The 27,020-nt window shown below is 35.2% G+C and overlaps 1 protein-coding gene across 2 annotated transcripts in view; it reads right to left on the reverse strand.

The window, feature by feature from the left end:
• LOC121298071 (E3 ubiquitin-protein ligase PDZRN3-B-like) overlaps positions 1-27,020 on the reverse strand; it is a 95,636-nt gene that overhangs the window by 16,316 nt on the left and 52,300 nt on the right. The window contains exon 1 of one of the 2 annotated variants that reach the window (XM_041224856.1): positions 4,775-5,046. The exons of the other annotated variant lie outside the window; for it this stretch is intronic. Within the exon in view, the coding sequence (XP_041080790.1) occupies positions 4,775-4,843 (69 nt within the window). The 5' untranslated portion in view covers positions 4,844-5,046. Of the gene's footprint in view, positions 1-4,774; positions 5,047-27,020 lie in introns of those variants that run through there. 2 annotated transcript variants of the gene reach the window in all.

Consider the following 27,020-nt stretch of genomic DNA (forward strand, 5'->3'; position numbering starts at 1 on the left):
GTGGCTCCCTGCCACCTGCTTCACAGCATTACACAGATGTGGAAATGTACAACCATAAACCTGCCTGTTATTAAATTAACTACATTGCATTATTTAGGCTTGACCAGCAAAATGTTCTTTCTTTTAACCCTACAACTGTCAAGCTTCATTACCTATTTGCAGAAGAAAGCACTATGTACAATCTGCTTAACAAGTGCTTCTTTTGCACTGGGCACATACATGCAGTGTATACAATCTGCAATGTAATATCATCTGCTCTTATACCAAGTACAGTATTATTATTATTATTATTATTATTATTATTATTATTATTATTACAATAAATTGCTATATTTTGTGGCAAACATATTTCTGCTGTAAGACCCCCTCCTAATATTGTTTTTACAACTGAAACAAATGTTTTCTTTTATTTTAGATCACCTTATTGAATGATCTGTTTAGAAAACACTGTCATTTGTTGCCATATGGCTTAAATTAAATAAAGAGCAGACAAAACAATATATATGTCTTATGACACAACACAATGTAAATGTCTTTCTTAAAAAAAAAAAAAAAAAAATACAACAAATAATAACAGCATCCAGCAACAGTCGGAATCATGATATAAATAATTCACAAATACCTATTATTTGTTGTTGGCTGGCTAGACTTCCAAATATTACCCTGCTGTGATTCAGACAGAACATTTGGAAAAGCACCACACTGGTTTTCAGAATAGGCTCAGATGGATACTGTGTACTGGGGAATCACTTGAACTTATGATAAAACAGTTAACTTGAATCAAATGTTTTGTTCATCAGGCCAATTTTGCTTTGTGTATGACACACAACTCAAATGCTTTTTTGAGTAACTTAGACACACACAGCATCCATAAGACATGGTCATTAACCCTTCAACAATAAAATATAATTAAAATTAAATTAAATTAAAACACAAGCAGAAGTAATGCATTATTAAAGACTAGTCAGGAGAAACATTTCAATTACCAGTTTGTGGTAAAGTTCTAATTAAGGAAGAGGGACTTTAGAGTCACAGACAGGCACCACGGTCATTAAAGGGCAGTTTTCTGAAGATTAAGGGTCTCCAGAGTGTCAAACAGAGTTTTCGCTGAACTGCCTCTAATTCAAATGACTGCACATCTATTAGAACCAGCATTGTGTTGAAGCACATACCTTCCTGCTTTGATGCAAGTGTGTTGAGTTCATTACAGTTACTGAGGTCACTTGAGTGGTACTGCTTAGAGCTTTCTTGTATCTTTTAATTATTCCTCTAAAGAAAAATCATGTTTTTGCAGAATCATACTAGAAGTTACTTTAAACATTTTCTTCCAAAGCTATGCTTTAATCCTCCTCAAAGGCATGCACTTAATGCTATTATGCCATGACTACAATGAGACAATTAGGATGTAAAACCTTAATGGCAATGTTACTTTTCAACTTGAATCCTAGTTTTAGGTAAGATGACTACATGATGAACAATATCGATATTATTATACATGTGCCTGTTTTTATGGGCATCTGATCACAAATACAATTTGCTTATTGATTATCATCATAGATCTATAACTAAAAAAAAAAGATACAGGTGTTTTAAAAAATTTAGACAACCAATGCACCTTTGATTGTGGGATCAGGATATGGACCATATCTTCATATTGACATAAACTAGAAATGTTATAATGGATCTGTAAAATTAATGTTACAGGAAAAACCCTTTGGTCACCATAACCTGATTACTGATACTGTGCAATACAAAACCAACTTGCATCACGAGAGCATGACAGGTTCTATACAGTATACACAAATGGATATGCATGTTGGACAGTATGAAATAACAATGCAAATAACTCATTGTTAGGAAGGTATTCTCCATTTATAGGTTATAATAAGGTGACAGCCTGTCTAGACCCTTTCAATGAAACATGTTTAGTGCTATTACAAAACGGATGAATTGAAAAATATAATTGAATGTTGGCTCACTGTTAGCTAAACAGAAGGCTTGGCAGGAAAAGGGTTAATATTGTCTAAGCACTGATGGTTTACCCTTAAAGAATATGAAAAATGAAAATGTCTGGCTAATTTCTTTACATCGGTTAATAGACAGATGAAAATCAACATTGGATTCATGATGCTTATGGAGGTATTGTTTGTACTAGATGGGTGTATATATATATATATATATATATATATATATATATATATATATATATATATATATCTTTGTTATGTTTGAACAATTTCGTTTGTTTCAAAGCAACTGAAACGTGATGACTGGTGCAAGTATATGATTCAAGTGCTCGATATGTAAGTGTATTTTTTATTGTATGATTAAAGTGCAATAAGGTATATGTGCAACAAGAGAGAAAATGAAGAGGATCTCTTTGAATTATCTGTGGATGAGGCAGGAATAAAACCTGAGACCCCCCTATATCTGATCCTTTTTGTGCTGCTCGTCATGAGGGCTTAAGAAGCCAGGCGCACTGGACCTACAAAATTGCAATCTATTGAAGCATTCATTTCCCAGTCAAATCAAAGCTTTCACCTCCAAAAAAAAAAAAAAAAGAAAAAAAAAGAAAACGAAAATGAAAACACCACAATATCCAGGTGCTACTGTATATAAATAAGAATTTGAAAGATGTGCCCTGGGATCGCTTTCACACCTCAAATGTGTATTTTAACAGTTCATTAGACATGAAGCACAGTGTTTCAGCAGGAGCTTTCTTATCTGGAAATGCCCAAACTCAATATATATACCAATTGATCTTCCTCTGGTAATTGGCATTTGGAAGCATAGCATAAGACAGTCAGCATGGTGCCTCAACCATCAGCCCAGTGCTTGCCAATCAAAGATGATTGACAGATCATGTGAAAGATCGTGCTGCTCGGGTACAAGTGTTCTGAGACAAACTAAAGTTTATAAAAGGTCCATCCTTTTTTCCATCTCCTTTGACATCAAAAATAAGATTAATACGATATGGAAAACTATGCTGTCCTTTGATGACTTCTTGATCTATGGCATCTGTTGAACTTATGAACAGGCAAACCCACTTATCATTGTAAAACCCAAACTACAAACCTTTTAGCTAACTACTACCATATACACTGAGTGATCAAAGCACAAGAGCTCACAGATACAATACAGACCTTTCTGGACTCTATATAATGTGACAGAATCATTTTTAAATAAAGATGGGCTTTTACAAACTGTCCTCTTATTAAGTCCAACAAGCCATAGCTATATTTAGTTAATGATCCTGGCAACGGGATTTTTCATTTCACATTTTCTTTTTCATATTTTTAGCATGTTGTAGCATTTTTTAGCAATTTAGCAAATTGACATCCTTGTAGTTATAACTTCGGCTTCATCTTCTGGATATGTCTTTGATTACTGCTATACAGCTACAGGTAGGAAAATGTTCCGCTACTATCATTTCTTTAATATATAAAAAAAAATAAAATAATCTGCCATTAATAAAACTGATATTTGTATTAACTGCTGCCCTTTCACATTTTCAAAGATTGTAATCATGTATCGTCCTTGTGGTTTTAGTACTGAATCAATGGTAATTTGTGCTTCATTACATTTAATATGGATTCAAATAATTGTCTGACACGGTCTGCCAGCGTCTAACACAGACCTTAAGAAAATTCTAAAAATGCTTTTTCAACAAGGGGTTTGAGATAGTGCTCCCCCTACTGGTAAAAAGGAAAAAAAAATAAACAACAAAAAAAAAAAAAAACTAAAAACATGTACTGTATTACTCACATATAACATATAACAATAACTAACTAACTAACAATGTCCACTATAAAGAGTGATTCAAACTCTTTGCTTTAAGAAACTAATTAATGTACAGTATACAAGACAAGAGCTGATATGACAACAGGTAAAACTAAGCAGAAAAATTGCTCCAGTAACATAACTATACATGCACCAGATGTGTTTTTAATAGGTAACTTTCTCCCAAATGATGTTAACCTGTATACAGCAGTCTACTGAAATAACCTTATTCAACAATTTGTTTGCTGGCATCTAAGTGCTCGATATCATATATCTGCATACCTCTGTAGCACTTTTTGGGTGAGTCGTTTGATTGGGCTGAACCAGCATTCTTTATACTCCCTCTGTACTGCATGAAATGTAAAATGGGAGTGGGACAAAACTGCTCCATCAGCCATTAGGGGTTAAAGATAAACCTTGCTCAGACAGAGGCTGGGGGCACAGGACCCAACGTCAGAGTTCTATAGAAAGAACCAGCACATAGCTTCTGCAAACACAGACAAAAACTACCAGGCATCAATCATCACTCCTGTCCCTTGCAACTTGCTCACAGAGTGCATGACCAAGCTATGACCCTTCTTACGACTTCTTAGGTGGCTGTAAGAGAAAGATTTTGGTGTACCATGTGTTTGCAATCCACTTTTACATTTGCCTACTTTTTTAGAAGTGTAATGTTACACTGGCAGACCTGTGCGAAACATAAAACTGAGTATGGTGTCTACACTTTCAGAGATTCTAAATATTGGCTTTACTAAAAGTTACCTAATTACAGAATCAACCATATCCAGTAAGCAGGCAGGCAAACATGTTCTCACACACACACACACATGCACACACACACACACACACACACACACACACACACACACACACACACACACACACACACACACACACACACACACTTCACATTACATAGGCCACTTTCTCAGAATGGCCAAATATACAGACACTTAACTGTCAAATAATACAAAAATAGCAGCACTGTATTTACCTGGCAAACTTCATAGAGTAGTTTATATTGCTCCTCCTGCTTCTGAAGAGTACACAGACTGCATCCCATGATTAAGAACTATCAGCATAAAACCTCTTCATCCAGCAAGACAGTTCGATACAAAACAATGCAGTCAGCTTAGCTGGCTCACACGTGGCTGCTCCTTCACGTACTCTAAGTAAATGAGCTCATGTGAGATGATTTAGGTTGATGTTACAGTCCTAGAATCAAGTGGGTCCAGCGGCAGTGCTCTCCCTCTGTCTCTCACTGTGCGTTACCCTCTCCTTGCTGCTGCAGACAAGCTGTTGAAGTGTGCACCAGTGCACAGCCTATATACAGCTGCTCATGCATATTAATTGCCCCTCATTGAATATTCATGACAAACACGTTACAGGGGGCCATAATTGGTGACTATGACAGACGAAGTTTCATTAATTAACAATCATTACTTCTATTGTGGGGAGACAAAACGAGAGACACTAAAGCATTTTGTAGCTGTTACAAATAAACATGACTTTATCTGAGGAGGTCACGTAGTTTCCACTTCTGTGGCAATGTTGATATGCTTTTAATGATCATAATGAATGAGCCCCCCATTTCACTAAAGGCACTAAGATGTTAAGTGTGGGGTTAATTAAGACATTTAATGGGCAAAATAAATGTATTTTGAAATTAAGGTTTATGTAGCAGTCAATCTGATAATGTATCTAATATACTGAAGACGTGTCATAGATTATATCTGAATATGTATATGTTTTATATTAAATTACAATGGTGACTTTTAAAACCAGCTATAATAATATTGTCTGTCAAAATTCCTATCAACCTAATAAACAACTCATAAGTATATCTTCAATTTAATATACATTTGCATTGCTAGAAACTACATTATTTTATTTTTGCACATTAATGGTAGGACTATTGACTAATATAACAGCCAGGCACTGCACTGGTGGATCGATACACATATCACCATTTCTATAATGACTAAAGTGGGAAAGATATATCATTTTTATTCTATTATTTTTTTTTTTTTTTTTTTAAATCAAGTAAACAGTGGCTTTCAACATTAATTAATAATATAATATTAATATATAATTATATACTTATATATATATATATATATATATATATATATATATATATATATAATTTTTTTTTTAACCAACCACAACAGGTGGGACTCTATATTCAAAACAATGATTCAACAGAGTGGGATAACACGAGTGGGATAACATGGATACTGGGACTAGTTTTGAAGGTGTCTTTGTGGTTTGCCGCTGAAATTGAGGATGCCGCTGTGGGTCGGTAGTTCAAACAATACTGCCACCTGATTTATCCAAACAGCCTGTAGCCATTTTATTAATACCGGTAACGGTAGGAAACAAGAGAGTTTAGAATGTCAGTTACCGATCTGACTGAGTCTGACTTATCTAAGCAGCATGTAGCACCTTCATTTATACTGGTAAAAGTAGGAAAAAACATAAAGGATCAAAATTGACAGACTGAGCTACACATTGTTTTGCTATTTATTTTAAATATATTCTTGTGCTATAAACAGCATACTGATTGATCTTTTCTGGTATACGGTTTTTATTCCCCTTAGGAGTATGTCCTTATACAGGGACATCCTGCTGCGGTGAATAAAAACCATATAGCATGACTGATCATACGACTAGCAGGAGCCTCTCTCTCTCTCTCTCTCTCTCTCTCTCTCTGGAATATGGAACGTTACTTATTTTTACGTACTGTAATCATGACGATCATCCCACTAAAATCCTTTTTTTGTTCTAAACTCCTGACAAGATGGACAGCAAGATGTGTTACCTTTCTTTCTACACAGCTGAAGAAGGGCTTTTGTCAGAAACGTACTGAAATAAAAAGTAGATTTTTTTACAACACACACTTGTCGATGGAAAGTTTTGGTACGCTCCTTTCATAACGGATTATATATATATATATATTATATTATATATAATATATATATATATATATATATATATATATATATATAGCTGTTTCAGTAGGTTCACCATTATTAAGTCCAACACAAATCCCCGTACATTTCCTTGACAGAAGACTCGGCTTTCTCTGACTCGGGAATTGGTAATACTCTTGTCATTAAGGAGTACAAACTCAAGGGGGGAAATCAATAAATCTGATTCCTTCTTTGTCGGTTTTCTCATACTTCATTTTGGGCCAGAGCCAAGCCAAAACAAGAGGACGGGTGAAAGTATGCTGGTCACTTCTGAGCCTTACGTCGGTCTTTAGACAAGGGTACCACATTAAAATGTGATAAACAACTTGTTATCTTCGCACTGCGCACTGCAGATAGGTCAGAGAATGCCCTCTGTGGTGCTTTCCTCCAGCAGACTAAGCGTCAGTTCTGACGAAGGAACTTGGTGCCAATCAGCCAACCAACACAAATGCCAATTAACAAACTCAAGCAAGCTGGAAGCAATTTGAATACATTTCCAGCCATGCCTATTACATTAGGAAGGCACCATCCCAGGAACACTGCGGCTCTGTCCAAGGTAAGAAAATGTTGAATTCACGCAATTACCGGCTTATGCTCTGTGATGATGTCACTTGATATTGCAATTAAGTTCTTGGTGGATACTAGACATGTATTAAAAATAGAGAGGGGGCGTGTCTTTCTTTATAAACTTTTTCAGACCTAACAATAGCCTTTTTTGATGAATGAATTCAAATTTATTTGCTGTGAGAAAAAAATGTTCTGGCCTGTATTAGGCCACCTTGCCCCAGGAAAAATTCCCAGACACCTACTTATCACTTTTGTTTCCCATTGTTGAACCAAAAATGGCATATCCTTGCCTGGCTGACTTTTTTCAGTATAACAAAACAAAAACAAAAAAGAAAATCAATTGTGGCTTACACACATCGAAAATAATATCCTGGATGTTTAAAATGATGCTGTGTTTTAATTAACTAACGAATTAGGGTAAACCCATTTCCAGAGACAAATAGATCTATACTGTATGGAGTAAATGCCTTTTTTATAGTAGGTGTGCAAAACATAATCCTTTGAATGCATACAAAGTCTCCTTACGTATACCAATGCCATATTTCCAAGCATACCGCTATATACTGTATTAATTAATTATATACTATATACTAATTTAGCCTGTAAATCTTTTCTTGTTCAAACCTGAGACTGCTTCCATCTGCAGTCTACAATCCAATCTTCAACAAGATGTTACACAAAGGTTAAAGATGGCATATATGCAGAGTTAGAAATTGTGGTACCAATCCTAAGACCTTTTGAAACTTGATAGTCCTTATGTAAACTTATTAGTCTTTATGTGAAGTTCCTGAGTCGTTTCATAAGTGTTCATTTTTAAGTTTCTTAAAAATAAACACTTATGAATTTAGATTTTTTGTAAAATATATATATATAGGGGATATATAATATATATATATAGGAGATACACAATAAACACTAACACTCATTACCAGACACATTGATTGGGTTTCTGAATCTGCCTTCTCCACATTCTGAACCCCAATAAGGTCTGAACAACACCACTGACAGCATACTTCACGTAGCACGTCACTGCATCAGTAATGGACCAATCTGTAGAACCGCCAGAGATAACTGACACATACTTAGCAGTTGCCATTCTGGTTAACTGGGCTGGATGCCGAGTCCTTGCAATAGTGTCTATACACTCCTGTGCCTGTTTAGAATTTCTGTAGGTTTTATTTAATTATTTTGCCTCATCCATGTCTCTCATCCATTCAAAATCAGAATACCTGCTTTGAGCTGTTCTAAAAAGAACTTTTAGCTTTAAAATCACAGACGTGTTTATGGTGTGTTGTAATTGTTACGTTTTTGATGTGCCTTGTTTGGCAGTCTTTGCCTTCATCAGTTTCATAGTTGTAATGATTACTTGATTTTTCAAGCACTTTAAAATCGACTATCTTAAAGGTAGACGACCCAGTGACAAATGTGCCGCTCTGGTTTTGGCATACTGGACACAAACCTTGCAGTACATATTCATTTCTGAAGGCATATACTTACTGCAGCCAGTCAAATTGTGAAAGTGAGGTTACTTGAAAAGTGGGCTGCCTCTTTTGTCTGTCATATTCCTCGTGTTTGCGAATCATTATCATTTATTTTTTCTTTTGAGGTGGGGGGGTTCGCAGCCTGGTATAAATCTCCACATTTTTGTAAAATTACTTAGTGCTTACTTCAAAGAAGGAATACGCTATTAATTTATTCATCGTCATGGTTTAAATCTAAACTTTCGGTATTATAAACTAAATCTACTTTTTAGACAAGGGTAGATGAAGGGAGGTTTCAGTTCTGAGTGACTGTTTTGTAAACATTGTGTTTATTCACCACTGCTAAACTTCGTTAGAAAGTGTACTTTTCCTGCATTTTTTAAAATGTAAGCCTTTGAACATGAGAGTATATCTGTACATTTTTTTAAGCACTGGGCCCCAGGAGTACTGAGACACAGACATCAACTAGTCCTCATCAGTTTTAATTTGCCTCAGGCGAACGGGTAAGTGTTAGTTTCTAACCCTGCCTACATGTATAACATTTTTCAATAATTGCTGTTTATACATGAATTCACCAACCTCCAATATCTCCCTGATAGTTTTAGTAAATGCCCTGTCTCAGCTTTGCCTACATTCTTTTTCCCCTGCAGTCCAAGGTAACTCCCTCAGTGTTCTTTGTGGAGACTGATCTCCCTCAGCCTGCAACCCTAACTGACTGGCTTGATCTTGCTCTGCTGCCAACATAAATAAACTGTTTTCAAATCATTTTGCAGTCTGTTTTGCATCCTTTCTCTTGTTATCATGGATTGGTTTCACAGCACAAACAGGCTCTCACATGTTCAGGCTTTATCAAACTGTCCACTGACTATCTCCCATTAGTCTCCTTGCTGAACGTGCCTTGGAATGGTTTAGACATTTGCCTTTGTGATTCAAGATTATTATTATTATTATAATTATTATTATTAACCAATTAATAAAAAATAAAAATCACAAAAGATCCATGCAAAAACACAGGAGATCCACTATTATTATTATTATTATTATTATTATTATTATTATTATTATTATTATATTATTATTATTATTATTATTATTATTATATATTAGTCAGCACATTTATTAGTAACTTAAAACATGTATGGCTGGTTTCACAGACCCCAATTAACACTAATCTTTTGAGTATCTCACGTTGTCTTGGGTAAAGTAATCTATTACCTCAGAAGTGGCACTGCTGCAGCATTTTGGTCTGTGTGAATTGCCTAGACCGCCACAGAGCCGCCATACTTTATGCCATCTATAAACCACCTCACACTGAACCGTCTTAAATGCCTGTGTGAAATGCTATGCTGGTACTGAAGCGCTATAGTGGCCGTGGACTGAAAGTCAACATCCCACGTGACTGTATACCAGACTCAGTTGTTCAGCCAGATACTCAAATGTTTCTCTTCCCATGCGGAAATGTTTTTTCCATGCACTATCCGAAAATCTTGGGAGTGTTTGGTTGCAAAATTCATCATCATGTTGGCGTTCCATTACCCTCGTTGAGTGTTCACACAAGCTTCCTTTACATAGAGCAAATACCAGCATCCACCGTACTTTCGCTCTCTGCTTTTGACTGAAGGCCTGGACTTTTTTTCTTTTAAATATATTGTATCACCTTCTTTGCAATAAAATACACAACCAACATTATGCCTGAAGCTATTGCAATTTGTAACAGGTTGCCTCATTGTATAATATAACTGAAATTTTGTGATTTTGTTCGGTTTCTGTTGCCGTGAAAATGATTTGTTGACTGACAGGTTTGGAAGTTGTACTCATATGATTCCTTTGTCTGTGTGAAAGGGTAATGCCAGTACTACACGGCCATAGATTGCGCAATTCAGTGCTATGTGAATGGGTATTTAAAAAATTGAAACGTCTCTGAGGCAGCTCAATAACGGGATTTGTGTGTGACAGGATAATAAGATTAGGGCTAATCAGGGAAATAAATAAATAAATAACGTTTTATTTAGTGTTATGTCCACACATTTCAGTTAAATCGTTGGAAACCTTGAAAAGAGGAATTTCCACAGGGGAAAAATTAGAAACACAGGATATTTTTATTTGAAAAAAAAAAATACACGTGAGAGACTTCCCCTTTAATAATCAACAACTAGATTCGATTAAGGAGCAAGTTCAATAGAAATGTTGCAGATAACATTTCCTTTTGTCACTATATTATCATTAATTCAAAATAAAACCAGACAGCTCTGCAGATTAGCTGTCACAGCTGTGTCCTAATAGTGTTAACAAAATCAAACAGACTTGCAACAAGCTTTGTTTCTTAAAACAAACTACTGCATGAATTTATTTTGAAAAGAATTGATTATTTAAATCAATTTTATAATTTAAATTTCAAAATTTGTAAATCATACATTAAACATTACAGACTGTTTGTTATCTTGTACATGCTTTGTTCTACAGTATTCTTATTTTGCAGTGTAGGTGAAGTCTCTGTTTACTTTTGTACTGTACCTCAACAAAAGAGCACTCTATAATTAGTAGTAGGCTGAGTCATATTTAAATTATTATTATTATTATTATTTTTAATAAACACAATTATTCACAGTATAAGAGCTCAGCTTTTGTCCCAAAAAGCCCACTGTTACTATAAGGGGCTCATATCAAATGAAACATTTAGCTCTCTCCAACATATTATATAAGCAGACAGCCCATTAATATTTCAGACGTCGTGATGTTGATAAAGGACAGTCAGTTTCTATTAAGAATGATTTATTTAATTTGGAACCTGGCTGTTGTCACCTGGGCAATGCCTTTCCAAACTAAAGAGGCAATCTTACAGCATTCTAACCACATATTGTAAATCTTTTATGCTGTAGAGTTACGGTAGCCACAGGTGATGCTTGAGGGTAGGAAACACTGCATTGTGAATGTTGTTATTATTGGTTTTTTTCTTGTCGAATGGCTCATTTTCCTCCTTCGCCGGTAGCGTTAGCTTGTGTTCTTCTCAGTACACTTTCCACAAACACACATCACACTGAGATTAACACCGAGCCTTATAACCATAGCCTAGGGACAGGCCATAGTAAATTGAAATGATTTAAAAAGGAGGCTGTCAGAATAGATCTTGATATGTGTGGAATTGCAGGAGAGATATACAGATTTGAGATGAAAACAATGCAGTACAATTCTTATCACAACTTCCCATTCTTTATTATTATGACCCCGGTGCTAACAAAAAAAAAGCAAGCCCATTTATTGAGGACAATTTAAAGCATGTTTTACACACCAGAGGCACTGCTGTGTATTTTGTAAAGCACTGCTTGTTAGTACCTAAACTTGACTGCTTTGTATAGGCCTGTAAGATTGCTATAATACTCATTACAAGACCTCATTACAAAAAAACAAACACATTTGTAAACAGCCTTCAAATAGCATTTTGATCTAAAACTCTGGAGAAATGAGAAAATATCAGCAACAGTTAATTAGAACTTCACATATTCTCCTGCCATGGTGTGACTAACAAGTGAAACTAAAGGTAATGATGTAATCTTGCTTGTCAAAATGAAAATAAAAAGGGGACACAGAAGGTACATGGTGCCATGGGAGCTGATGTGCCATGCCATCTTCTAATTAACTAACTGATCCTTTAAAGTGTCAAACTCCACGGTCCAATGTCTTATTAATATTCATGTCTGGCCATTTAGAACCATGATTCCAGTCCCAGTGGTTATAGTTAAATAGTTGTCCTTTTTTTTTAACAAGCGATGAAATAACAGAGGGTCCTCGTCAAAACTGACATTCATCGGGAAATGAAGGCTGGCCCACCCCAGATTCTCTAATCCACTATTGGAGTCTCTGAGGATGCATATTGATTCTGCAGTGATTGCTGGCATGAATATATTGAAAAAGTTATTTAGTATATTTTTTTATCAATACTAAATAACATAAATGTATACCAAAAAAAAGTCATAAGCAAAACATCAAAGAATGGAGTAATGTCAGTAAAATTATAAACGAAACGAGAAACTATGAAATATAAGTGTTCAATAAACAACAGACTTCATTACGCATCATGACAAATCTCTTAAATTGTAACTGCACTTTAGCACAAAAGGGCATGATCTCACTTTTTTTTTTAATTGTTTTGCTTTTTGGATGGAAAAACTCAAAGCTAAAAGAGTTAATACACATTGACCTTAGCATTTTTCATGAGGAGATGTAATGTCAGTCTATCAGTTTTATGATTCGACAGTCTGGCAGGCCAAAAGTTGTTGAATATTTTTGAGCATAATGTCTATCGGGAGTTTACGATCCAGATCAAAGAGCACATTTATTAATCCAGCAGAGACTAAATGCCAACAATAGGGCCAAGGAAGATGACAAGCTGACAACCCAACAATGACATCTGAAACAAAAATGATGAGACCTACACAATTTCATATCTACAATTCCAAGACTATGATTAGCGAATTCCCTCATTAACTGCAGAGACTAGACTCTGTGAAAGGTCATATAAAGACAGATCATAACCTGTGAGAATGTTCCTTTAATAGAAATCTTGTGACACCTTCACCTAAGAATTTCTTACAAGAGGGTTAATATTATAAAGAAATTTTTAAAAACATTTTAAATATATATATATATATATAATATATCTATATATTATTTCATATATATATATATATTATATATATATATATATATATAATTAGTAAAACAAAAAACAACAACAAAAACTACCTGTCAGAAATTGTGGTCTGACCTGAGATTCTCCTAACTAATATCGTCAAATATTTACAATTATGAAGCAGTATTTGTTTTAGTTTTGATTCATGATTCTTTAGGCAGAAGAAATTCGATGCACTAATTCTTAAGACTCTTTCCACGATCACAAGAGATTGCTGCAATCTTCTTTGAGTTGACATTGGCTGTTGAATGTGGAGTCTGCTTATTATATGCTAATCTAAAGAGGATATTAGAGTATTACAGCTGGAGAAGTGACATGGCAAGCCTACTGCAATGTGACCCGGTCTGCTATTTTTTTTTTTTAATATATAGTTTTTATAATGGAGTTACATGATTAGTGCCTCTACATTTCCACTTCAAAGAGAACACCCTAATGAGCTCTATAACAGAATGTCACCCTCCCTCACAGGTTTGTCCATGACTTGTTCTTTTGCATAATTTATCCAACAGCTGTCAAAGACGGGAAGTTATCTGGACGGGCTCCCAATTTTGCAATATGAATGCTTGCCAGTTGCATTAAAAAATCATATTTAACGATAATTGGACAAAATATTTTAATAACATATTTGTCATTAAAAAACTTAATGATAACAATTTGTAGAGCCAGAGCAGTTGGTTAACAAACTGTTGGGCTTCTCTGTGTACCGTCTGCACCCGGAGGTTGTGGGTTTTAATTCTAGCTGAGCAGCAGACAGATCTATACTTGTAGATGAATTTTGTAGTTTCCAATCCCAAACATGCTCAGTTATGGGACTCGAGGATACTAGGATTATTCACATATTATTACATGTATTTCTTTTCTCTATATTACTGATTAGAGCAGTGACAGATTGCAATCACTGTGAAGACTGCACTTGACACTTCAAACACCAGGCCTTTGAGAATATTAAGGAATAAAACAACCCAAACCCAAATTTTCCAAATAATTTCCATGACACTGTGTGTGCGAGCATGACCACACTATACTGCAAGTGATCCATAATCCGTTGAAAAACGGACCATGAGATCACATCACCTGAAGCTAAATCCAACATCCAAGGGAAACAAAGGGAAATGTATAAAATACACACCAGCACTATCACTGAAACTTGTTCTGTGCAGTCACTATGCAGCAGGAGTGTTGGCTTTCTCAGAAAACAGTTTGTGTTACATAGGTTTAAAAACAGCGAATTCATTTTACCTTCTAAAGCAATAGAGAGGAGTGAACATAAATATGTTATAGTTTGGTATATCAGGTTACAGGAAATCTGTGGTTGCATCCAGTCAGACGAGAAACTTTCTGCTTTCCATGATATGACAGCACAATATGAGAAATGAGCCAGACTTGGATTACAGTTATTTAACAATCGCTATTACTTCTAGACTTGAAGGCTGCACATAATTAGTGGGAGGGGAACTGTTTATTTGTTTCTGATTCTAAATGTCAATGCTATTAAAAAAAGAAAGAAAGAAAAAATCCTTTGCCGATTTATGGGTATAAGATACACAGTATCTATTGATCTGTCATAGAGTTCAAATTGTAAAGGTTGAGCAAACTCATTGTCTTCAAAGCTATAAAAGACAGACCCACGGCCAAACTGGCCGGCATAATTAGCAGAGTAAAATCATCATCTGACCTCTGGTACAATAAAAAAAAGTAGGTAAATAACTATTATGAGGGAATGAAAAGTATGTACAGTTAATTATCTAAAATGTCATGACATTCTTAGTTAACTTATGCTGCTTGTCAGCGCAGTTATTAAACTGCAATTAGGAAAGTTCACATGTCATATATTGGTATATATACTGTGTTATATTCGAACCTTTCACAGACACACACACACACACACACATACACACACAGACACACACACACACACACACACACACACACACACATACACACACACACACACACACATATTTTGGTAACTGGAGTGGTGATTGAAACAATGCATTATAATGCCGGTAAAGACTTCTTTGTGAGGTTTGATGTGTTTTTTTTTTTTTTCAGAACAATACCCTGAGACCTGGAATCAATTCCTCCATTACTTTTTAAATGAGATGTAAGTCTAAAAACAGGGGAAAAATTACAAATTTTTATTTTAAAATTTTAAATTATGAAATAATGTTGTTAACAGACATTATGTAACTACTTTCAAGTAGCAAAGAGTGTTTCAAATCAAATGAGTGTGCTGTCACACTCCATCAGACTTTTAAACCGCAACACAATACATCCACTGAAAAGTAAACTGCTGTGCGCAGTCCCAGAGGAACACGCCTTATGTACTGGGCTGCCAACTGCAGAACCATGATTCAGTCTGGCAGGGGCACAGCCCTGACACATTTGCCTTTAATTGCCTGGTTGCTTTCTATGAAAAAAAAATACTCCTGGGTGACATTGCTGTTACAAAGGGAAACACCCAGGGAGAGTTTTACAAGAGATGCTGAATTGCAGACATGATTAGAGTAGCTCAGTAAGATCTATATGAAACGGAGAATCAAGATTTTAGATTGAACTAGCTCAAAATTCCTTTGCAGTGAAAGGATCCATATTGTACGCATATTAATGATACTTGGCTTAATACTTATAGAGCAAAACAAAGTGTAGACAGAAGGCTTTTAAGAACCAATACAGAATTTGAGAATGTTCTTGCTCAGTTGTACTCTTGAGGAGTCTAACTGTAATGATTGGTTGGAAACACTGCACTTCATCTTAATGAAGTCAAGCACTTTAGTCCTGTAGTTTGCTTTGAAAATATTGAGATTTATTTGTTAAGCATGATTGGTTTGTTTTGCCACAGTCTAATAATGTGTTAGCAATGCAGGCTGTTGACATAAATGAGTGCACCTGGCAAAATGAGTGTTTAGTAAAAATCATCTTACCTCTAATCTGAGAAAAAAAACAAACTATTGTAACAAATTGCTTTACAAATACATACTTCCAATGAAATGTTGTACTGAAAGCTAAATGTTCCTTTTAAAATTTTACCTCAATTTTGGACAAGGTAAACAAAGCAAGCAGTCAAATTAGCAGATTTTAATAAAACAGATGCTCAGAAGAGAATTATCAGGATACTCTATTAAAAATTACCCACTCTGCACTAAACTTTGGTATTTTGTTCTGCATTTAATATAGTGAATAACAGTAAGCTGCCTGAAATCCCTATTCAAATTCAAGACCGGTTGATCTTTTCATAGATAAAACCAAATACATGGAAGAGTTCTGAAATGCAGTGCTTATTGCCTACACATTTATTTTATTTTTTTAAAATGTATTGCTTATACTTTAATTATGTGCTATTTTGTGATGAGCATTGAACTAAAGTATTGTGTGATATGATTTGCTATTGTTTCATTCCTAGGATATCAGGAAAGTGTGCCCCTCCTGGGAACACATATTATGCTATCCCATTTAGCACAATTTAATTATTTAAAAAGAATCTTGACATCAGGTCAAATGTTAGGTGTTCTTAAGTACATGTAACATTTTTTTTTTTTTTTTTAAGAGGCACACAAGACAGAAGTCTGACGGATGCAACCAGCTATGCACTCAGCTGAGATTTGCTTTTCATGTCTCCTCGATTTTAAAGTCTGACCTCTTATTGTCTTTAATGCTGCCAAGTAACCGGGATTCTCTGCTTATTATTTGCTTCTGAACATCACAAGGCACAAAAAAAGTGTGAAAAGGGATTCTTTGACATTCAATAAAAGAGCAGCAGTTGACATTCCACAGTGTGCCACAAAATCCTTAGATAATGTAACACATCATAAAAGTACAGACATCTACTGTACTGCACTTCGGAGAAATGTATTATCAGCTATTTTGTGAATGTTGTGTCTTTAAAACAAAGATATTACAGTCAATTTTGCAAAGCTGCTTTCATTGTTCTGTTTCCGAAATGGAAGGATAACCTCTTTAAATTCTAAATGTATGCTTTTACCTTCCAATAACACAGCTTACTTAAACCATGCATTGAATTAAATAGTACTATCTAAAAGGCTATAATGGTCGGCTTCAGTTTTTTAAATTTTCTGTCATTTAAACATACAGCTATAGATACAATGCTACCCAAGCTCTCCTGAAATAATCATTTATCATAATGCATCCCCAGGCTATGTAATCATCAATGTTGCATTGATTTTTAATGGTAGGCTTTTCTGTGTCTTTGGAGCATAGGGCAGGTTTATCTGAAAACTACTAGATTGTGCTGATGGTCTTAAAATGAATTGTAAAGTCATCAACGCCTGAGTCCAGCCATTAAACCCTTAACTGTAAAACATGAAACGCTAGGGGCCTTTGTGGGAACATTCTTATTTAAACATTCTACGTCCGTGTCCCTTGAACTCTATACTATGAAGTTAGGGAGAATAAAGAATGGTCTTGTCTTATGTATACATTGCCTTCTATATATTTAATGGTTACAGAATTATTTGTCCTATACTAGTGTGTAGTATATCTGTAGATGTCTTTGAATTAATAGAGGTCTTGGATACAGGAGTACTTTGTCACTGGTTAGATGGCCTAAGGCTAAGTCTGGACATTTACTTGATACAGAGGCTTCAGACTGTTGAAGTAGTCCGTTGGGACCATACCACTGACCAGCCAACATTGAGCTCCAGTGTAGCACTTCACTGCACTGTGTCTTTTGATTGACTTGTCGCAGTCCTGGCTATTCAGAAGCACTTTAACCTAAATTTGCCCTTAGTTGGGAGCTACAAGTGACCTCCTCTTGGCCTTAAACACATATGACTAAGACAATGCAAACCTCATTTAAGAGATAAGTAAATTCAATAACCCAATTACAGCACATCAAAGAAACATTTATCAAGCACCCCATTCCAGTTTGTCTCAAGAGCTCTCAAATTTAAATGGGAATGCTTTTAGGAAAAAGTAGCTAATCCGTTTAGTAGGAATGAAAAAATAAATATGTAACAATTGGTTTTATTGGACCGTCAATCTTCTTTTAAATTATTCAAAACTTGCTTTGCCATCGTGCCACTCAATGACACACACATACACGCAGCTTGCCTACACATTTGATTTCTATCTTCCCTGTTTGTTATGAAAAATTGAACTATAAATACAAGCATATTATTAATAGAAAATAAGGTAGAATATCTATATATATATAGATATATATATTATATATATCTATATCTTATATATATATATTCTATACCTATCTGCAGTCACATTGAATCTGTCTCTGTCCATTTTTTTAATATTCTATGCATTAAGGTGTATTGTAAATGATAAAGAAACCCTTTATAAATCAATTCAAGCTTAACAGCATACAGACAGGGCTACAGAATTAATGTGTCTGCGGTATACATATATGTAAGATAGAGATTGCTGTTTGGTACTTTTTAACATCTTAACATTTCTCGCATGTTAACCCAAATACAAAGGTCAAAATATTAGCAGAGAGAAACAAGAACCGGCACTAACATTACCTTTATAAAATGGTGATACAATTATACAGAGTTTATACACCCATATTTAAAAATGTATTAAGAAAAGTATAGCAACGCTGTTGAACGTGTAGTAATAACTTTAAAACTAAACAAAACAGATATTAGGCTATAGCTAAGATGAAAATAGTGTTGCCATAATATCATAATAACCACTGTGGTCACAAATTGTGTACAGGTCATATTAAGAAGAAAAACAAAGCAAGACTGCTCTGGTTGGAATTTCTCATTAAGAAGCTGGACTGATTAGGTCTTTTATTAGCACTGCAAACACAACTGCAATTCTGTAAGAGCTGTTTCCTGCTACACAATGTGGTAAATTTGTTTGAAGATAATACAGCTCTCCAGTTTTGCTCAATCTTCTTTTTTTCCATTTCTTTTAGAAATCGAGTCAGGAATATGGACATCTGCTTTAAAAGAGCCTGGCTCTATAATTTTCTTCCAATTCAAACTTCATTTATAGTAAACGTGTGCAGGAAATACTGTTATTATGGTGACACAATGCTCTTGCCAGACTGGGGGACAAGAGGTCATTAAACAAAAGAGGGATCAGCATGGGGTCCTATCAATCCATCATCTTTTAAAAAAAAAAGAAAACATCTCCTGCCAGCTGAGAAAAAACAGATGAACCTTCAGGTGTAATGAAGAGGACACCGTGAAATGCACCCTGGAACTGACAGAGAGACATCTCACCTTTACCTGCCAACCCCCAAGGTGCACCTGAGTACAGAAGGGGACATGAGAATAGATGGAGCAGTGCAGTTATGTGTGAAGAGGAAAGTTAGTAAAATAAATCATGTCTACGTGAGGTTTCAAATTGCACACTGAAGAATGCAGGGAAGAACAACGAGGCAAGGTCGGTAGCATGAGCACTGGAAACTTACAAACGAATGTCCCCATGGATAATGCCAGCAGTGTTGTCCATTTAAGCCACACAATGAACTGGAATTCAAACCAGCAGCTGCTTTTATATATGAAAAAAGCTCTAAGAAAGGTATTGGAATGATACTGTGTCAGGTTAGTAGTGGTAGTGCCAACAATACATGACATTTTTTTTTAACAAGGTTATCCAAATTGACACACATATTGTGGATAACATCACTTCCCTTTAAAGGTGTGTGGCAAGGCAGGGCCCTGTCTGTAAATTATAATATTGTTGTGTGGTGATTTGGTGGTGGTTGGCAGGGATGGGGTTAATTTCCTGCCAAAATACATGTGAGAATGTGGCTGGAGCTAATTTAATAATTGATAATTAGGTTCCAGCCACATGCTATAAAAGAGGAGATAATACTTTGTTTGGGGGAGGGAATTTGGGAGTGAAAGTTTTGTTACTCTGTGTTTTGGAGAAGATTCAGTGAAGGCGCTGCCCAGCCTGAACAGTTCTGTTTAAAACTTTTGTTTTGGCCCTTGAGCTGGTTATTTTTGTTCATGTTATTGTGTTTGTGACTTGTTTTTGTTAAACCTTTTATTTTGCTCTGTGAGCAGTGTTTGGTTCAACTTTTTGATTTACTTTTGGTTGATTAAACTGCGCAGCCGCGCTTACACTGCAGCTTCCTTGTCTCTGAGTCTCCTTGCCTGCCATTACCACCTGGGCCCGTAATGCTATCCTGTCACAAGGTGATACTGTTGGCTCTTGTTTCTTTTTAACTATCAACTTCAGTAGCTATCTTAAAGGGAAAGTCAAATCCAATATTATTTCAAACTTTTAACAAACACCAAACAAGCCAGGCTTCCTAATGAATAGATTACTAAGATATAAATTGTATTTAAATGCTTTTCAGCACTTTTTTGTTTGTTTGTAATTGGTATAATTACAAAGCCCACCTATAATTTTAAACACCCAATTAGGAAATCAAAGTAAAACATTGAAGTACACCTAACAAGGCAGATAGGTAGTAATTTTTTTTATTATTATTATTATTCATAATTACAAACTGAAAGTGTTTTACTTCAAATTAACACATTTTCTTTCTGAAAGGAAATAACTCCAATTACACATTAACTATTACAAAAAACAACTTAGAATGCTTACAGCTTTTAAATAACACTGTAATTACAATATCAACTACATGTTATTATAGTGTAATTAAAAACACTTTTAAAAAGCTTTACCGTTTTAATAAAACAAAACAAACCAAAAAAAAAAGTGCAGTTCTCAGCACAAAGATAGGATCTGACAGCGCTGTGTTAACCTATGTCCTCTCTCTCTGCTGCAGTCTCACCAACAAATAAAACGTGGTTAGCTACAGAAGCAGAATTCAAGGGAAGTGGAAAGAATATTGAGAAAATGCCAAAAGGCGAGATTGAAGTTATGAAGAATGTGGTTCAGCCAGGTGAACAATACCTCGGCCCAAAGGGCTTCTCAATCACCTGGTGATGGTGTATGTGAGCCTTAAAATGAAACTGCACACTTCAGACAAGATATGCACTGAAAATGATTAAATTCTGCAAGCAATCTGACAGCACTAGCTTTATTACCACACCTGCTACTTCTCTGACCTACCCTTGTCAATCCAAATTAGGAATGCATGAAACGTTGTTCTCCTCAGGAGATACAGGTGTACAGTTACAGATACGTTACAAGAGCATATTGAGCAACTATGTAAGGCTTTATTTACAAATTTTAAGGGATAATCAGCATTATATGGCCAGGTTAGTGTGTGTAATAAGTCAGAAAAAAACAACATATGAATCCAGATTAACATTTAGTATAAATACATGTTAATTTGGATTCATATGTTGTTTTTTTCTGACTTTATGTGAACGAAAAGACACACATTTGCCCATTTTCCCATTGGAAATAGTGATATTTTGAAATATCACTATCCTGGTCATAAAAGCAAAGTTTGTGGGGAATAATAGCCACGTTCTGTAATTTTGAGGCATAAGCAATTAGGAAATAACACTTACTACCCAGGAACAAAATTTTTTTTTTTTTTTTTTTTTACACAGTGTTACAAACCATGGTATCATAGCATACTTTTTTTTGGGCCAAAGTTAGGGATTTGGAAAAAAAAAAAAAAAAAACCATTATCTCATGATGTCCCTAATACAGTAAAACAAAAATATATTTTTATTTTGCAGGAATCAGATCTTTGAATGTGCTATTGGCAGTTTCATGTTAATGTGGCCTTCAAAATAGTTACTAGTACTAAAACATGATAACATCACTTAAGGAGCAATAGCAGTCAAAGATGAGTATTATTTTCATTCAGTGGTCTATGATTGTTTAGCAAATGTTCTACATGTGTTGAAAATAGCCAGCATTAAAGCAATACAATTCACTCAGAGGAACGCATTGGAAATCATCTGCCTCAGGATACAAGGGTAAATGACATAATCACGAACTGACGATGAAAAAACAATATTTTAATCCTATCAAACAAGGGCAGATGGATAATTGTTTGTTCAAATTGAATATGCTGTTCTTTTCTCATTAAATAGTTGGGCTGCATTGAAAAAAAAAAGTCAGTTACATTAAACAGCATTGATTTAGTGTAGCAGGCAGACTGATAGGTAGTATTAGGTAAACATCTATTTAGAGAATGAAGCGTTCATTTGAAACTGCAGCACAAGGCATTATTTTGATTTGACCCCACAGACATTTAGCCTTAATTGTTTAATTTTCTGTTTTATGGTAGCAGAGTCTTGTAAAAAAAAAAAAAAAGTCACAAAATTGCTTAATAATTTAATATTATATTCCAGTACACCACTGTTTTCTCTTCAGTGCTTACAGAGGAGTTATTTTAAAGATGCTTTAAAACATTAGCCTATAATCTGTGTTTATCTGCTTAGATCTTACTGTGTTGCTGTAATGCTTTTTTCTTTTGCTTCCTTGCATATTTACATTAATGTAAAAAAGACCTTATTTTGACAGCAACAATTTCCCTACAAGGCTTTTGAGACATGTTAAAAAAAAAAAAGAAAAAAGAACAGCAATTAGCAAATTAAAGCCCAAACCACTAAATGTCTGCATTTCACACCAACAGCATAGCCATGAAGCTTTCCTTAATGGTCTAAACTGATTACATGAGAGTGGGAAAGAAATATTACAGTCAGCCTCTTGAATATATCGACACAGAAGTATTTAGTAAGGTTTTGCCATTGGGCACACATATTCTATCTAACATACACTTTTGTTTGGACGGTACGCATCTGTAGCATTAAAAGCCTCATCTCCCTGTTGCAAGACAGCAGATCTCACATCTTTGATAGAAAGGTGACTGTCGACACTCACTTGGCGCGTGCTTCTGTACCCAGGATTGCACAAATCCTCACAAAGTCTCATTATATGTTCCTAACTTGAACATGAATCCTACATGTCCGTGCTGTTCAGGGGTGGTCCGATACCATACTGACAGGGCAAGGGAGTATTATTTAATTTTGTTGTACAGCATCGGTACAGCAACTGTTAATTATACTTGCTATACAATTCAGAACTTTAAAAAAAAAAAAATTCCAGTTGATAGCAGTCTAGATAAAAAAGCCTCTTATGCTTCATAAATTATGTATAAGATGAACGATAAAAAAGAAAACCATATTGTGTCTGTTACATCTTCTTCTAGTGAAACTAGAAGAGCCAGGTAAGGCTTTCATTGAGGCAATTAACATTGGAATGTATCGTATAAAAACAATCCACTTTACCAGATGCTGTGTACACTCTGCTATTATATTGACAATACAGCAGCTCTTCTATTTGCTTGCTGTTGATGGTCAAACTTGTTGAAATATGTTGTGCCCTTTTTAAAGGTTTTTTTGTACATGTGCAACGCCAAAGTCTATGGTCACAAACAAACAAAGGAGAAAAGCTACCGTACTTTTATCTCCGTTCTTGATCCTGTGCAGCTGATTGACACCGATGAGTCCGGAATTCCCTGTGGTCAGTCTCCAAGGGATGAAGAACAGTGAATCATTCGTTTGTAATTGTCACTTTCAATGTGACACAAAGCCCTTCTTCATTTTAAAAAAGTCCCTGGGACCAGGAATGGTTCATGCTTCCTACAAAGCGTCCAGCACCTGATAAAAGTCTACCACAGGAAATTTGCACAGTAATTTTGCAGTGTTCCCTTGCTTTTCTAATAGCTATACTCACCAAGCTTTTTTTTTTGTTTAAAAATTCTTTACCATACCTCTCTCTTTACAATGCTTGCCTGTGCTTTACCATGCTTTCACTTCAATTTATAATACTTTGCTATGTATTCACTGTGGACAACTTTTATAAGGGAAAGTACACCCCACTACAATCCAGAAAGAAATGCATCTGAACTCAGCCACAGATAATCTGAAAATGCACCTATACTTCACCAGTCTTAGCATGGCATCATAATCTTGTTTACACTGAGAAGCTTTCAGTCATATTGAAGGGCAAAAGGTCCAGATTTTGATACTTTGCCCTTTAACTACCATTACAAGGCATGTTTTTGCTTTTATTTATTTATTTATTTATTTTTAAAAACTGCACTTTTGACTTGAGTTGGAAAATAATGTCAGCCTATCCACTGGGTGCATTCACTCATCTTAGTTTTATTTTCTGTTCCCACATGCTAATTATAATAACATTCAAATAACAATGTGAACAGCCAGTATGCATTGTTCTACAGAAAAGAGAACCACATTTATTTCCACTGTGTAGCAGGGCGGTAGGAAAGCCCTGCTTACATGTATTGTTTATTTCTAGAAGGGGGTTTCCCCCTCCGCCCCTGTGTTATTTTGTATTTGTTTGTTGTATGATTGATTGTATTTGTGGCAGCGTGTTATTATTTATTGTGTATTGTATTTATTATTTATTGTATATTTGTATAGGATGGCGAATCGCCGTGTGTTTTATTTGGTAAAGCGTGTTCTGGCAGAGGCGAGGTTAGTAAACTCGCCCTCTGCCAGGGATGTTTCAAAACCTTGTGATAATGTGTGGCTGTCGGCTAGTGAGTTGTTAAACTAGCCAACAGTCACACAATTAATAAACTCGTGCAGAATATGGCCAAGGGGTAATGAGAGAATTGATAGTTTAACCCCTCAGCCATACTTAATAAAAGCCTGCAGCTCTCTGCACTCTGTGTGGGGGTACAGAGGAGAGTACGAAAGCGAGTGAGGAGGGAGAGGAGAGATTTAAAGTAAGACTCAGAAGTGCCGTGAAGGCAAGTTTTGTGTTTTTGTATTTGATTTTGTTTTTGTTTAAATATTTTATTTATTTCTTGTTCTAAATTAAACGGAGCACGCCGTGCCTGTGAACTGCAGCACCTGCCTGTCTGTTTGTTCCGCCTTCTCGTCTGACGACACCGCAATGCCATTCCTGCCACACACTGATTAATTATATATCTGGCAATCCATTATGTGGCAACCACAACTCCCAGTGCTTTCAAATTAATTAAAGCTTGCGAAGGACAACTTTGAGATGTACAGTATACAGTGTATTCAGTTATTAGCAAGTCATTGACTGAAATGTGGATGATTGAAATGTAAAGCAACTGAAAATTGCATATTCTTACAATAATCTTACAGGGATATTGAAGTTTTTACTGGATAAACACAGCATTACCAGAAGGCTCTGCTTAGCTCACCCCATTCACAGTTTATTGATAAAGCTTTAACAGGCTTCAAAAAAAGAATACCCTGCAGCTTATAGAATGTATATATCAGTGCATTGAACCATTCGTGAACCAACTAAAGATAGGCTTTCATTTATCTTAATCCAAGACTGTAATGCAAGTGCTTTAGTCCATGTCGATAGTGCATGATAATGGCTCTGTATTTGAAAGCTGGTCCTAATTGTACACCTGGACTACTAAAGGATATATCTTGGAACTTGTTTGCTCTTATTTGATAATTGGAGATATTTTGATAAAACCAGTTGGGGAATAATGTGGATGCTACAGTATTGTGGTACTGTATAGATAGTAGGACTGTAACGCTGGTCCTTTGATGGTTAATGAATTATTTTCAAAGTGAAAAGTACACTGCATTAAAATAAATCCAAAGTATAAGACACAAAACAAGAGTCCATAATATCATATTTGTTAAATGTGCCAACAAATAGAAAAGGCTACTGTGAGTTTGACAGCAGTTTGGTTCACTTTACATAGGACAGTCACCAAGCCATAGACCACTATAGTTCCCCAGAACTGTAGGGACTCATTAGGGCTCCATCTGGGATTGTATCTGGATTTGTTGTAATTATGAGCAGATGAAATGATTGCTGGTCATTACTATAAATCCATATTGCTGCTTTCATGCTTCAGAAGTCACCAAACTTTAATGAGGTACATGAAAAAAAAAAAAAAAAAAAAAAAACAGGTGCTCACCAGAACCAATTGAAAAGCAATTTGATGCTTATATTCAATGAGTACTTTCTGAAAACTTCACATTCATTGTTAAAATTTGATTAATGCCACAGTGAATCAGATTTACTAATCTCCCCAGGCAGACAAATATAATTTCCATTGTTGCTTACAGCATTTGCAGAAAATGGCATTTCAAAACCCAAATACAGATACAAAAGTGCTTGATACAAAAGTCCACATCTCTTCAGGTGTCTAGGTTTCTTTTCATTTATAAAGAACTCACAAAACAGCAGGGTTTCTTTCAAAGCTCTGCACACCAAATATAAATGACTCGCTTTATTTTGTTGAACCAAGAAGTGGTGGGCAGAGGTTCTGCATTTACTTATTCATTTTTATTGTGTGCCACACTTAAGGGTCCATTTATAAATCTAGAAATGTATTAATGACTATACAGTAACTAACAAGGAATAATATCTTATGACAATAGCATTTGAAATAAACTAGTGGGAAGCTTCATACAATTATGTTTCTTAAAAATTGCTTTGGTACATGCTCTTATATTACAGGATAGCCTTGCTGTTATTATTAAAAACACGTTGAATACTGTTTAAACATCCATTTGCCATTTTGCATTTTTGTTATCAAACCCTGACTAAAGTATTTAGAAGAAACTCAAATGCCTTATAAAACTGTAACATTCTACAGCATTTTGCAGGATCAATCCCAACATTGTGAAATAA

This window comes from Polyodon spathula, chromosome 23 (assembly GCF_017654505.1).
Source record: "Polyodon spathula isolate WHYD16114869_AA chromosome 23, ASM1765450v1, whole genome shotgun sequence".
NCBI classification, from domain to species: Eukaryota; Metazoa; Chordata; class Actinopteri; order Acipenseriformes; family Polyodontidae; genus Polyodon; species Polyodon spathula.